This window comes from Triticum dicoccoides, chromosome 5A, assembly GCF_002162155.2.
Source record: "Triticum dicoccoides isolate Atlit2015 ecotype Zavitan chromosome 5A, WEW_v2.0, whole genome shotgun sequence".
Classification (NCBI taxonomy): domain Eukaryota; kingdom Viridiplantae; phylum Streptophyta; class Magnoliopsida; order Poales; family Poaceae; genus Triticum; species Triticum dicoccoides.
Window position 1 is genome coordinate 375,323,919 of NC_041388.1, and position 13,702 is coordinate 375,337,620.

The window sequence follows — 13,702 nt, forward strand, 5'->3', positions numbered from 1 at the left end:
CGGGCGGTCGGGCCGTCGGGCTATCAATGCGACGGCAGTCGAGGGCGGCGGCGCGGCAGACGAGGGGACGGGGCGGCAGGCGAGGGGACGGACGGGACGGGGCGGCGGACCGCAGTTCACGCGCCACGACGCGCTTTCAGCGGGCGACGCGTGGTTTGACCACGGACGCGCTTGACCACCGACGCGGTAAAAAAACGTACGTCGCCACAGTAAAAAGAAAATGCGTAGACGTACGTACGTCGACGGGCCGCGCGGGTACGTCGCGGGGCCGGGACTGGGGGAGGGGCAGGGGCAAAGACCATCCTACCCTTTTTTACGTTTTCAGGCGAAGGGGTATAAGACGATCTGGACCGTTGATGTTTTCAGGGGGTTGTACCGAAGAAGGAGTGTAATGTTATATATACCTATAAATGACTGAAGCCCAACCACACATTGAGCAAGTTCCAGTGTGAATTCCTCGACGCTCCAACTTGCGCACTTAAGCACAGATTCTCTCCCAAACTCATCAACGTCAAAGTACGGAACCCATTCAAAAGCTTAAAATTTTCAAAATCAACGCCCTTCACTAAACGCGAGGCATTACGGGATAAACCAAACTTGTTTCCTTCATATAGGTATATAAATAAATAAAATGGTAAGAGAAGCAAATAACCTGGTGGCTGCTCAGTGACCTCAGCTGCAATAAGTTGGTGTGAGGACTAATTAAGTTACAAAGGGAAGAACAACTTATTCGAAAGAATCAATGAAAGAGGGTGGAATCAAATGCTCACTGACGGGGACTGCCGGCCTCCAGCTCCAGGGCGGGGTGCTGCGGTACTTCTCCGCCTCCTCCTTGCCCTCCGCCGACGCCTCAAATGCGAGCCTCTCCTGAAGCATCTCTTCTCTTAACTTGAGGGCCCTGTCCACAACTTCTTGAGCTTCCTCTCTTTTACTCTGCTTCCTTACGCGTCTGTTTTGGAGGCGTAGGCGTTTGTTTTGGATGTGTGTCTCGCTCGCCCTCCGCTGTTCTTTCTTCCGTGCCTTTGCGGCATCATCGACGTTGCGAAGGTTGTAAAAATCGGTGGTCGATGCCTGTGCCTGAAATTGCCGTGGAGTTACTGTGTTGACGCATGCCTCCTGACCTGGTCACCCACGTCCTCTCTCTCACGTTCCCACGTTCTGCCACCACTGCGTGCTCAACTGCTCGCACGAGTCTCTGCCACTACGGTGTGCACGATTGTACATGTAAAACTATATAAGCTGATCAATACGATGTCAAGCACGACAGTGTGCATTGCTCAATCTGTTTTCATGGTATCAGACGCTCGTCGTTCCTGAGCCTCTCCAGTTCTTCCGCTGCCCCGCTCTGGTGAGCACGATGGCCACTCCTCCCCCAGGCTATGTTTGTGACCTCGCCGGAGCCTTTGACCAGGCCGGCGCGCCTACCGCGGGTGCCGCTCCCGGCGTCAGCATCGCCCCTGCTGCCCCCGTACCTGCCGCGCCTCCTGCACCTCCTGCGGCACCAGCGCCACCAGTGCCGGCCTCGACCGCGCTCTTCATCCCCCCTGCGCCTGTCTTCCCCTTCGCGACTGCCTCGGCTGCTCCCATCCCTGCTCCATCACCACTCAGCGCCGTCTACATCAACCAGCATGTGCCGGTCGTGCTCAGCCTCAACCCGTCGAACTACTCGCCGTGGCGCACCATGTTCGAGTTGGCCTTTGCCAAATTCGGTGTTCTGGATCACATCTTCGGCGCGCCGCGTCCCACCGACGCGCAGTGGGTGCAGGACGACGCGTTCATCACTTCATGGCTGCTGAACCGCGTGTCGCCGGAGATCCTCTCCCTCGTCCACCAGCGCCACCCCACTGCGGCGCACATTTGGAGCGCCATCGCGACGCTCTTCCTCGACAATGCGGAGACCCAGGCGGTGTTCATCGGCACCGACTTCCGTCGCCTGGAGCAAGGCGACATGACCATGCTGCGCTACTTCGCCCGGCTCAAGGAGTACGCCGATCAGCTGGCTGACCTCGGCTTCCCCGTTGACGACAAGGCGCAGGTGATGAACATGTTCCGTGGCCTCAACCCACGGTACTTCTACGCCATCCCGATCCTCACGATGCAGGTCCCCTTCCCATCGTTTCTGCGCTGCCGCGCGTTCCTGATCCTGGAGGAATCGCGCCTGAACATGGCGTCGCCCGCGCCAACTGACATGGCTCTGCATGCTGGCCGTGCACCCGCTGCTGTTGCACCGGCGCCGGCGCCGGCGCCCCCAACCAACTCCACTCGCAACGGCAACCGGAACCGGAACAAGGGCAAGGGCAAGGCGGTCCAGTCGTCCGGCTACGCCGGCGGCTCATCCAGCGGCTCATCGTCAACTGGCGGCCTGCCAGCAGGGCGCCTCGTCCAGCTTCCTGCACCCGCCACGAACCCATGGACGGGCATGGTTCACGCCTGGCCCATGCCGTGGCGTGCCCACGCTCCCGGAGCTGGCGTCCTCGGCCCGCGCCCTGGCGCTCCATCACCGTTCGCCGGACACGCCGCCCACTACGCGCCACCGCCACCGCCCCCGGCTGCACCCACCTACCAAGGTGCGGCCTGGGACCAATCAGCGTTGGTTCAGGCCCTCAACAACCTGTCGCTCCAACAGCAGCAGGTGCCGCCGCCGCCATCGAGTGAGTGGTACCTCGACACCGGCGCCACGTCGCACATGTCGTCCTCGTCAGGTATGCTCTCCGATCTCAGTCCCTCTTCTTCCCGTATAGTTTTTGGCAACGGCAACACGCTGCCAGCCCTGCACTCCGGCCACCTCGCAATACCAACATCTACCACACCCATCCACTTACACAACGTTCTTGTCTCTCCCTCACTAATCAAAAACCTCATATCTGTTAAAACTCTCTGTCGTGATAATCCTGTTAATGTCGAGTTTGACGATTTCGGTTTTTCTATCAAGGACCGACGAACCCGGAGGGTGATCCTCCGATGTAACTCCACCGGCGACCTGTACCGCGTCAGCGTGCCCCCGCTCCACTGCAGCCTCCACGCCCACACCTCCATCTCTGCCGATGTCTGGCACCGGCGACTCGGCCACCCAGGACGCACCACGCTTGCTCGGGCGCTTCGATCCATCGCCCCTGGCGCTCATGATGCACCAGCTCGTACTTGTCATGCATGTCAATTAGGAAAAAATGTTAGATTTCCCTTTCCAGATTCACAGCATGTTTCCTATTTTCCATTTCAACTTGTACATTGTGATGTCTGGACATCGCCTATCTTAAGTGCATCAGGTTTCCGTTATTACTTGTTGCTTCTCGATGACTACAGCCACTTCTCTTGGACATTTCCCTTGCGCTACAAATCAGATGCCTTTGCTGCTATCCAACGTTTTCGTGCGCTAGTTCAGACACACTTCAACCTGCCGATCCTTACTCTACAAGCTGACAACGGACGAGAGTTCGACAGCCATGCCGCCCGCGCCTTCTTCGATACCTATGGCATCGCGTTTCGCATGTCTTGCCCTTACACATCTGCGCAAAACGGGCGTGCCGAGCGCATGCTCCGCACCCTAAACGAGACTGTCCGTGCCCTGCTCACCCAAGCGTCCATGCCGCCCACGTTCTGGGCCGAAGCTCTCGCCACGGCCACCTTCCTTCACAACCGTCGCCCGTGCCGTGTTCGCCGGTACCTTACTCCTTTTGAGCTTTTGTACTGCGCCTCTCCCGATTACAGTGGCATCCGCGTCTTCGGATGCCTCTGCTACCCGAACACCAGCGCCACTACCGCCCACAAGCTTGCGCCGCGCTCTGTTGCCTGCGTATTCCTCGGCTACTCGTCGGAGCACAAGGGCTACCGGTGCCTCAACCGCGCCACCGGCCGCGTGCTCATCTCCCGTCATGTTTACTTCAACGAGGAACAATTCCCCTTCGCCTCCATTGATGCCACACCCCTGCCTACTTCGGTCGTCGAGGACTTCCAGCCTCAGCCCTCGCCTCCGCCTACTGGGACACCAAGTGTGCCCTCCACATGCCACCAGCAGCCTGCCGCAGCAGCGTCCATTCCCTGCCGCCACAGCACCCCCGTGCCAAGCGCGCCTACTCCTGCGCCTTCCTCAGCTCGGCCACCGTCACCGGCACGTCCTCCCTCCCCCCTTCCTCCTGCACCACGCCATCCTGTGCCTATGCCCATGCACACCATGGTTACGCGCGCACAGCGTGGTACCTTCAAGCCAAACCCAAAATACGCCCACCTCGCCACTGACGTATCACCCATCTCACCCATCCCAAAATCCGTAAGGGCTGCACTGCGTGATTCGTCGTGGCTAACAGCTATGCAGGAGGAGTACAGGGCACTGATGAGCAACCGAACGTGGGAGCTAGTTCCGCGGCCGCCCGGCGCGAACATCGTCAGTGGCAAATGGTTGTTTCGGCACAAGCTCCGCGCTGACGGCACTCTAGAGCGCTACAAAGCGCGCTGGGTCGTGCGTGGCTTCTCGCAACGCCCCGGCGTCGACTTCTCGGAGACCTTCAGCCCGGTGGTGAAGTCTGCCACGGTGCGCGCCGTCCTCGCCATCGCCGCCTCCCGCGACTGGCCCGTACATCAAATGGACGTCAACAACGCCTTCTTGCAAGGGCACTTGCGCGAGCGTGTCTACTGCCAGCAGCCTGTGGGTTTCGTCGACGACAGCCGCCCCGAGCATGTCTGCCTGCTCGACAAATCCTTGTACGGCCTCAAGCAGGCGCCGCGTGCCTGGTACGAGCGGTTCGCGGAGTTTCTTCGGCGCATCGGGTTCACCTCCAGCAAATCCGACACCTCGTTGTTCATACTACGGCGGGGCAACGACATCGCCTACCTGCTACTATATGTTGACGACGTCGTCCTGACGGCCTCTTCCACGACACTACTCCGCCGCTTGATCGACCAGCTGCTGAGTGAGTTCTCCATGAAGGATCTTGGGGCGCTCCACTTCTTCCTCGGCATCTGCGTCACGCGTACTGCCTCCGGGTTCTTCCTGTCACAGCAGAAGTACGTTGAGGAGCTCCTCGACCGTGCCAACATGGTGGACTGCCGTCCTGTGTCCACGCCAGTCGACACACATTCCAAACTCTCCGCCGACGCCGGCGGTCCCGTAGCTGATGCTTCCGAGTATCGCAGCCTCGTCGGCGGCCTTCAGTACCTGACCATGACGCGTCCCGACCTCAGCTATGCAGTCCAACAGGCGTGCCTGCACATGCACGACCCGCGCGTGCACCATCTCGCCATGGTGAAGCGCGTCCTGCGCTACATCCGCGGTACCGACGACCACGGCCTCCACATCCATCGCTCGCCGGCCTTGGACCTTGTTGGCTACTCCGACGCTGACTGGGCTGGCTGTCCGGACACGCGTCGCTCGACGTCCGGCTACGCGGTCTTCCTCGGCGACTCGCTGGTGTCCTGGTCGTCCAAGCGCCAGCCCACCGTCTCCCGGTCCAGTGCGGAGGCCGAGTACCGCGCCGTCGCCAATGTGGTTGCTGAGTGCTGCTGGCTCCGCCAGCTTCTCGGCGAGCTCCACGTGATCATCCCCAAGGCGACGGTGGTCTACTGGGACAACATCTCGGCCGTCTACATGGCGGCTAACCCGGTGCATCACCGCCGCACCAAACACATCGAGCTCGACATTCACTTCGTTCGTGAGAAGGTCGCGCTCGGACAGCTTCGCGTGCTACATGTACCTACTACACAGCAATTCGCTGACGTAATGACGAAAGGCCTGCCCACGGCAGCATTCCAGGAGTTCAGGTCCAGCTTGTGTGTCCGTCCTCCGGACACAGCAGCTGCGGCGGGGTGTTGACGCATGCCTCCTGACCTGGTCACCCACGTCCTCTCTCTCACGTTCCCACGTTCTGCCACCACTGCGTGCTCAACTGCTCGCACGAGTCTCTGCCACTACGGTGTGCACGATTGTACATGTAAAACTATATAAGCTGATCAATACGATGTCAAGCACGACAGTGTGCATTGCTCAATCTGTCTTCATACTGCACTACGTACAGTACTTCTCTGTGCGCGGTGATCATTTGGGAGAGGGACATCGATGTCCTTCCCATGATAGGCAGAGGTAAAGAGAGGGGTTTTACCACTTCGGTGTGTTGGCCTTGGCCCGGAGCCGGAGGGGACGCGTGCTCGGGTTCGGCATCCATCGAGACTTGGGATTAGGGTTTGATCGTGATTGCCCGGAGATGCAGATTTGCGGAGAAGAAGGGCCACGAAACGAACCCGTGCCGGTGCCAAAGGCGGCAGGACAAGGGAACTGGTCTGCGGGCTGGCCCGGGTCCAACGACGTCGCTCGGCCCGGTCGATGTGTTCTGTTCCGCCTCGGCTAACCCCCAACCGCCGGCTAGGAGGACTAGGATGGCGTCGCCAACCCCACCGGCCGCGACGGACGCCACCGCCGGAGCCGGAGCCGGAGCGGAGATGCCACCCAAGGACGAAGACGCAGGTAGTACAAGTAGAACCGCCGCTTGGACGCCTGCCTGCCTCTGCCTGCCTGCTTGCCTCACGCACGCTTACCTTTTTTTCTCTCTGTTTGTCTCGTGACCTGCCTAGCAATTCGCCTTCGCCGCAGCCTGTTCGGCAGCGACGAGGAGTTGGAGCAGGAGCCGGAGTCGCCCTCGTCGTCCGGCGAGGACTCCGGTGCCAGCGACAGCTCCGAGGACGATTTCACGGAGGAGGGCTTGAGGGCGAGGGACGCGGTGCTGAGCGTGGCCAAGTCCGTCGTCGCCCTCGCCGCCTCCGTCGGTAACACCTTCGCGGCTTCACCAATTGGGCATTGTGCAATCTGCTGTGTGTTCGCCTCTCGCCTGAGCAATTAATCCGTTGCTGCCTTGCTGATCGGCAGATGGAGATCCCTCGTCCACCTTCGCCTGCACGGGCACCGTGGTCGCTCGCGAGGGCCTTGCGGCCTGGATCATGACCTCTGCAACTCTGATCAGGAAGCACGACAGCGGCACCGAGGTCCATGAACTTTCCAGTGTGAAGGTCGGCCCGATTACCTGAAACTGAGAGTTATCAATACCCGGCAAAAAAAAACTAAGAGTTATCAATATTATTTCACCGAGTTTCTTTATGTGCTGATTGGTATGTTGCAGATTGAGGTGCTCCTGCCTAACAAAAAGGTTGTCAAGGGGCAGTTGCTGATGTACGATTTGCACTATAATGTCGCCATCGTTTCCGTCGAGTGCGAAGCTGATCTCCTCGTGGCGGTGCTCGCCGACCTCCCGGGCTCCTACTTCCTGACACCTACTCCAGTCGTTTCGGTTGCCTGGAAATTTGAGTCTGGAAGTTTGCAGCTGAAACGTGGGGAGACATTCCGTGCAGTTAGCGAGTTAGATTGCAATGAACTTATGGTCTGCACTTGTCAAATGGAGCCTCAGAGGCAAAACAAGGATAACAGCATTCAGTATATTACGACGGTGAATTCTGCTTCTGCTTGCATTGCATTGATACAAATTAAACTCCATAAGCGCTCACATTCTTTGTATCGATCTTATTGAATAAGTACTTGTTAAAATTGGTACCATTTTCTTCAGATTTTCATTGGGGGTCTTCTGATTGATTTGGAAGGAAGAATTGTTGGTATGAATTTCATAGACGAGAATAAAACTCCCTTTTTGCCTGTCCAGCTTGTTGGGAGATGCCTGAAACATTTCAGAAAGTTTGGGTATGTTTTTCTTTTACTTTGCTCTTGAATTTCTAACAGGATGCATGTAATACATGGGTTGCTCACTCATTTCTGAAGACCAAAACTATAATATGATTACCTGTTGTACTGTAGAATACAATATAGCTGAATGTATCCCATTTTATGAAACCGTTATTTTATTTTATTTTGAAATCGAAGGTAATCCATTTTACAGTGATAGAATATAGAGAAAATGATTTTTTGTCATGAGCGCAGGCGAATCAAACAACCATTTCTAGGAATAAGGGGCCGGGGGCTTCACATGTTGGAATTAAAGGACTTGGAGAAAATATGCCACAAGTACCATAAGCCACCTTCTGGAATTCTGGTGGAGAAGGTACTTACCCAACCTCAAGTCTCCAACCCACACTCATCATGCACCTTTTCCAAAACTCCCTCCCTCTCTATTTACTACAATTAGTTTTGTTGGGACACGAAACAAGATAACAAGTATGAGATGACATTATTTAGTACATGATCTGAGGATTTTAGAATTATTTATCTCAGATGTTTGTATTTTGCACTTTTGCTTTCTCTTACTCTGTCCAATGTTTGCTCTGTATTCAAAATTTCAAATGCATTTCCTAGATTTCTGAAGTATCATCTGCAAATTGTGGAGGCATTGAGGCTGGTGATATCATTAATAAACTTGATGGAGTTGTTTTGCACTCTCCAGCACAGGTATTCTAGAGACAGAAAATGTTCTTGCCACTGCAAATGTGTGAAATAGTATTTCTGCCAAACTAAAAGCGCACCTTCCATTTTTACCGCTGTCACGTTGAGTATCCATAACTTTTGGAGGGAGACCTAGGAAACATGTGAGGTAAATCTTTAGGGTGTTAGACAATTTAAATATGAAACGGAACCATGTTTGGAAGGGTTTTGCGAATTTTTTCCCTTCGATTTTTTGGACTGTTTTAAATTTGAGTTGTTACATAAATGGACGTGTCTTAAATTGGGCGTTGACAAATAGTCCGGTCACAGTATATGTTATGTCATGCAGCCAAACTTCAGAAACATTTGTACTTGCAGTTGTGATCGAAAATTGTATAATGCTGCTATTTTCTTTCTGCTCTTTTGTGGCTTTTTGTCATGGATGGGAATGTGTCTTCTTATGTGAAATGAGAAGCTGCTCCATAAAAAAAAAGGTTGCCGGGTGGATATCTTTAAGTAGCTCACAAAAAAGACAAGTGAAAGCAATATGGCAATTTCATTTCACTTCCTCTACTGATACTTTTCAGTCTTTCTTGTTCTAATTCCTTCATCTTTACCTGGATTTCGGATTTCCATCCATTTGGCTCTCTTGGAAATCTTGACATGGTGTTTTAGTGCTTTTATATGGCAATCAGATTGTGTCCCCGTTTCGAGTTTCCTCGACTTAGTGGAGCTTATTCTTGCGTTTTTATGATATTACCAGCTTACAACAATGCTTCTAGACACAATGGAGGTTGCAGTGAATATGCAGCCAGTCGTCCTCCAGGTTAGTCTAGGACTCTACTTTACCCTGCTTTATGTGTTGTATAATTGTCTTACCATGTTAGTATACCTTTGGGTTGTTAAATAGGCGACTGTCTTGAGACCCAGGGATGGTACAACATTTGTTGCAAACCTAAAAGTAGTGGAATGCCCCCATGGTGAATGCCATATGTTGCTCAAAAACAGGTATGTTGTCTAATTTCTCAGGCAGTCTTAAACTCGAGCATGTCATGTTTTATGGGTGATTTATGTTGTGATTGGTTTCAATTGTAGATGGAGACTGCCACCGCCAAAAGAGTATTGGTGGGGGCCAAGTGAATGGCATGATTACTCCGACTAATTTTTAGCAGCCGACTCGGCAGCACATTGTTAGATAACTTTCCTTTTACGTATGGAGTATTACATCATTCTTAGCGAAAAGAGTATTACGCGGGCTTTGCCGTGGCGGGAACATGTGACGGTACATCAATGGCATGCGAGACTAAGGATAACCTTGACAATTTCCTGACACGGCATGGCAACACGAGAAATGCTACACTTATGCGTTGATTCCTACCGAAAGAAGTTATAGGCCGAGTTGTGAAACCTTGATTGGAAATCAGGAGGGAGTGGGACCCGCACTGAAAATCAGGGAGCAAAGAGATTGGTAGTCAGGAGTCTGTAGGTTTCTGTGGGATTCCGCAAGTGTAGAATTATTGATGGCAACGCTGATTCTCTGGCCTCTACGGTTGGTACAGACGTTCTGGAATGGGCCTAGGCAATGCTGGCCGCCTCGACACGGTGGTCTGGAAGGCTTTCCTTGGCTTCCTCCCATTGTTTCGCGGCTATACCGAGGTGCGGGTCGGGTCAGGGACGGGGAGAGCACCGCCTTCTGGGAGGATGTCAATACTAGTATCCTGGCCATCTGCTTCCCCGAGCTGTTCTCGCACTTGTGGCGCCCCCATGCTTCTGTTGCTGCTGTCGACGACGAGATCTCCGGCCACCTCCACCTCCACCTCATGTTCTCATCGGCTGTTGGGGCGGAGCTCTGTGCCTGATAGACGGTCTCAAATCTCAATCGTTTGGTGCTACTAGTAAGTATGCACGTGCAACGCACGTATCATAGAGTTATGAAATAGAAAGAAAATTGGATCGCGGGAAGGGGAGCGGTGGCATAAATGTCGAGGGAGGAGGATTGATTATTGCGGCGGCCATGCCTATAGGTTCCATTGGTATTTCCAGGTTAATTTTAGTGACTCCTTTGATTATGTTGGACTATTGTAGAAAAGATTATTGGGAACTTTTTTTGTGTGTAAAATAGGTAATCAATAATTGGAAAGCATGTCCGTGCTGGATGGAAGAGGTAAAAGAAATTACCAAGGTAAGACCTGAAGCTTCCTTGAACTAAATGTTGGTTATGCAAACAGTCGAAGTTAGCATCTAGCGTGTCAGTTATGCACTTTGAAGAATGTAAATCTTTGAACTTGTCTATCAAGTCAAGGATACATGATCCAACTATCGACATACTTTATAAAATCTGTCAGAACACTATCTATAGTAAATATAGCGAAAGCAAGTACATGTAAGCATAATGTCTGAAAATGTTAAACTGTGTACAAGTCAATTTTACACTAAAAGTAGAAATATATTTTATGCATTGTAAATGACTCTGAAAATATCAAACTGTGTACAAGTCAATTTTACACTAAAAGTAGAAATAGATTTTATGCATTGTAAATGACAGAATCTACCAACAAAGCTTAAAGGCATTGACTGGCAATATATATTTGTGAACCAAACATGACATAAACTGGTAATATAACCTCACGCCAAAGTTTGGAAATAAATATGATGGTACATGACATTAACATTAAAAGTAATGTTAAAAAATTTCAAGCCATCTGACAAAAATAGAATATCACATTAACCAACAGTCTACCCTGTTTTTCACTCTAATTCAAGGGAAATAAATATGTTTTTTACATGATAAGGAAGACAAATGACACATGCTCCTTTTCAGTGGCAAAATAATTTCACTCCTTAAGATAAGTGTTGGAAACATGCACATCTTATTTGACACCTGAACAAGCGATTGGATTGCTTCCAGTATTACAAGGACCAAATGTCATGAAACATCAGTGTGAATCCCATATCACATCAATTTGGATTTTCCCTTTCATATCTGCATTGTGTAAAATTGGATCAGATTGTAATATTTATATGTACTTTAGCAAAAGTTCTACCAAGCCATTAACTATGGAATCCATATTTATTTTTTAGGTAAACATTGATATTATTTAGGAGTGAAAGACATATGCTAAGTATGGGGCTCTGCTCGTATCACAGTACCACGTACGAACCAGCTGCACCGAGCTTAATTACTATTGTTTCGCTTGCTGCGAAGGGATTCCCATCTTAACTGGATGGAGATTACGTGTGTGGCGTACGAATTCGCTGGCCCGGATCAATCGGGTGGATCCACTACTTAGCGGGAGGTACGTCCAATCTCCCCACAGCGAGCATGCGATTAAATGGAGCTGCGATGGGATCAGGCTTTAATTATTTGCCTGGCGCTGATCAGAAATTTTGTTCCTTGAAAATGGATTTGATCCAGGGATGAATTGATGGTCAATCTCTGAACCCCAGTTCCAGACAAGTTTGAGTAATTAACAGTACATGCAAAGGCATAGGAGACGTGCTCGTACCTGTCCTGGCCGCGTAGCGCTGCAGGCCCACGTCACTATCGTTCCTCAGGAAGAGAAGACCGGGAGAGTCAAACTAAGAGTCGAGCCGTCGAAGACGACGAACACTCAAACTGGTGAACAAAAAGAAGGAAGTGACGGAAGTCAAGAACGAGCAAAATCAAGGTCAAGGTCTAATCGATCCTCTGATCCAAACAAACAGGGAAACGAGCACTTTGGTTTCCACGTTATTCTCTGCCTACATGCGAACATGGGCCAGACCTTCTTCTTTTTTCCTTCTATGTACGTAGTACACAAGGCTAAGTTTAAAAAAAAACATGATGACGTAGATCATGGTAATTATTGCTAATTGATATTTTTCCTTCTATGTATGCAGTATACAATGCCGAGTTTCAAAAAGAATATGATGGCGTAGATCATGGCAATTCTTGCTAATTGATATGATTAAAATAAGCCCAGGTTGGAGCGAGATCGTGGTAATTATTGTGTAATTATGATGGCGTAGATCATGATAACTATTGCTAATTGATTATGATAAATGATGTGATACAACATTGAGGCAATCTGGTCTATTGAGAGATGGTGGACGTATGACTGAGATGTAATGTTTCTGCCACAACTCAATTGTTTAATAGTAGTATAGATGTCCCATGTCATGGAAGCCCCGTGGTCTTCGCGGGACCCTGGCTCCTTTCCACACTGGTCATACATACTAGAATTTCGCCCCCACCATATCTGGAGAGCCTTCGCCCCAAGCAGGTCCAAGATCTTCCTCTTGCTCCGTCACCGACAACGTCTCCCCTGTGCATCCTTGTTGCATGATAGTCACATCATCGACTCCCTGGTGTGCCCGTTCTACAGTGACGATAAGGACACTGCACACCTGTTCTTTGGATGTGCCCGCGCTCTTGCCATCAGGCGTGTAATCCTCCCCAACGGTGCGGCAAGGTGCGCCTAGGTTGAAGCTCTCTGTGCAGCGGTCCTTTGGTTGCCGGGATGCCAACTTGCCCGCATCTACGCTCAACTGCCGTGATCGCCGCCCTCTTGGGCACCTGTTAAAGCCGGAACGACAGGGTTTTCGCCCCCTGGGTCTGTCGCCCACAACATTGTCCGGAAAAGTTATCATCAAAATGAATAAAAAAAGATGTATTTTAGTTATAGATACATCCTTTTTTGTCCATTTTGATGATAAGTATTTTCGAACAAAGGTCTACGGAAGACGTCAATCCCAAGTAAAATTCACATGTTTCTTTGGAGACTAGCTAAGCATTCGCTTCCCATTGAGGATGTGAGGGCTCACAGAAAAATGTCAACGACTAGCTCTTGTGCTTCATGGGGAGCTGCAGACTCCTCGAGACATTCATTGCTTGAATGCACCATGACAAGGTGTGCCTAGGCACTTTGTCGATGGTGAGTTGGGCGATATATCTGAACCAAGCGCCAAGAAGTGGCTCTTTTCGACGATAGAAACATTATCACATGACGCCTTTGTTAAATTATCAGTGACTTTATGGGTAATATGGTGGGCAAGTAGACAAGTGATACACGAGGAAACTTATCAGTCCTTCAGACATATGTGAATTTATTAAGAGATTCGTATCGGACCTCAAACTAACATCACAAAAAGGAGTCAGCACCTGCTGAGGCTAGAATCGCAGCAGCTAGACCGAGAGCTCCACCACAAGGGTGTGCAAAAATTCATGTTGATGCAAGTGTGGCCAAATCCAGGATGAGAGGTTCAGATCAGCGGTAGCAGTATGCCATGATGAATCGGGACTATATCTAGGAAGTTCTTCTGTGGTTGTTCTACGGATTATTGACGTCGCTACACTCAAAGCAATCACGTGCA

The 13,702-nt window shown here is 51.2% G+C and overlaps 1 protein-coding gene and 1 pseudogene across 1 annotated transcript; one reads left to right on the plus strand and one right to left on the minus strand.

The window, feature by feature from the left end:
• Positions 1-876, minus strand: part of LOC119301613 — a 30,819-nt pseudogene extending 29,943 nt beyond the window's left edge.
• Positions 877-6,366: 5,490 nt separating this feature from the next.
• On the plus strand, positions 6,367-9,870 carry LOC119299552 (putative protease Do-like 14). The gene is made up of 10 exons (XM_037576748.1): positions 6,367-6,454; positions 6,562-6,753; positions 6,854-6,993; positions 7,104-7,427; positions 7,545-7,675; positions 7,913-8,033; positions 8,285-8,377; positions 9,114-9,176; positions 9,261-9,358; positions 9,446-9,870. Exons 1-10 carry the CDS (start codon positions 6,367-6,369, stop codon positions 9,510-9,512), a joined length of 1,317 nt encoding a protein of 438 aa, XP_037432645.1. The 3' UTR covers positions 9,513-9,870.
• Positions 9,871-13,702: the final 3,832 nt, after the last annotated feature.

What these genes read in the sequence shown, in the direction of transcription:
- LOC119299552 (XM_037576748.1), top strand. Translation starts at nt 6,367, where the DNA reads ATGGCGTCGCCAACCCCACCGGCCGCGACGGACGCCACCGCCGGAGCC. An exon ending in ACCCAAGGACGAAGACGCAG is followed by an intron (nt 6,455 to 6,561) that starts GTAGTACAAGTA and finishes TGACCTGCCTAG; the next exon opens with CAATTCGCCTTCGCCGCAGC. An exon ending in CGCCCTCGCCGCCTCCGTCG is followed by an intron (nt 6,754 to 6,853) that starts GTAACACCTTCG and finishes GCTGATCGGCAG; the next exon opens with ATGGAGATCCCTCGTCCACC.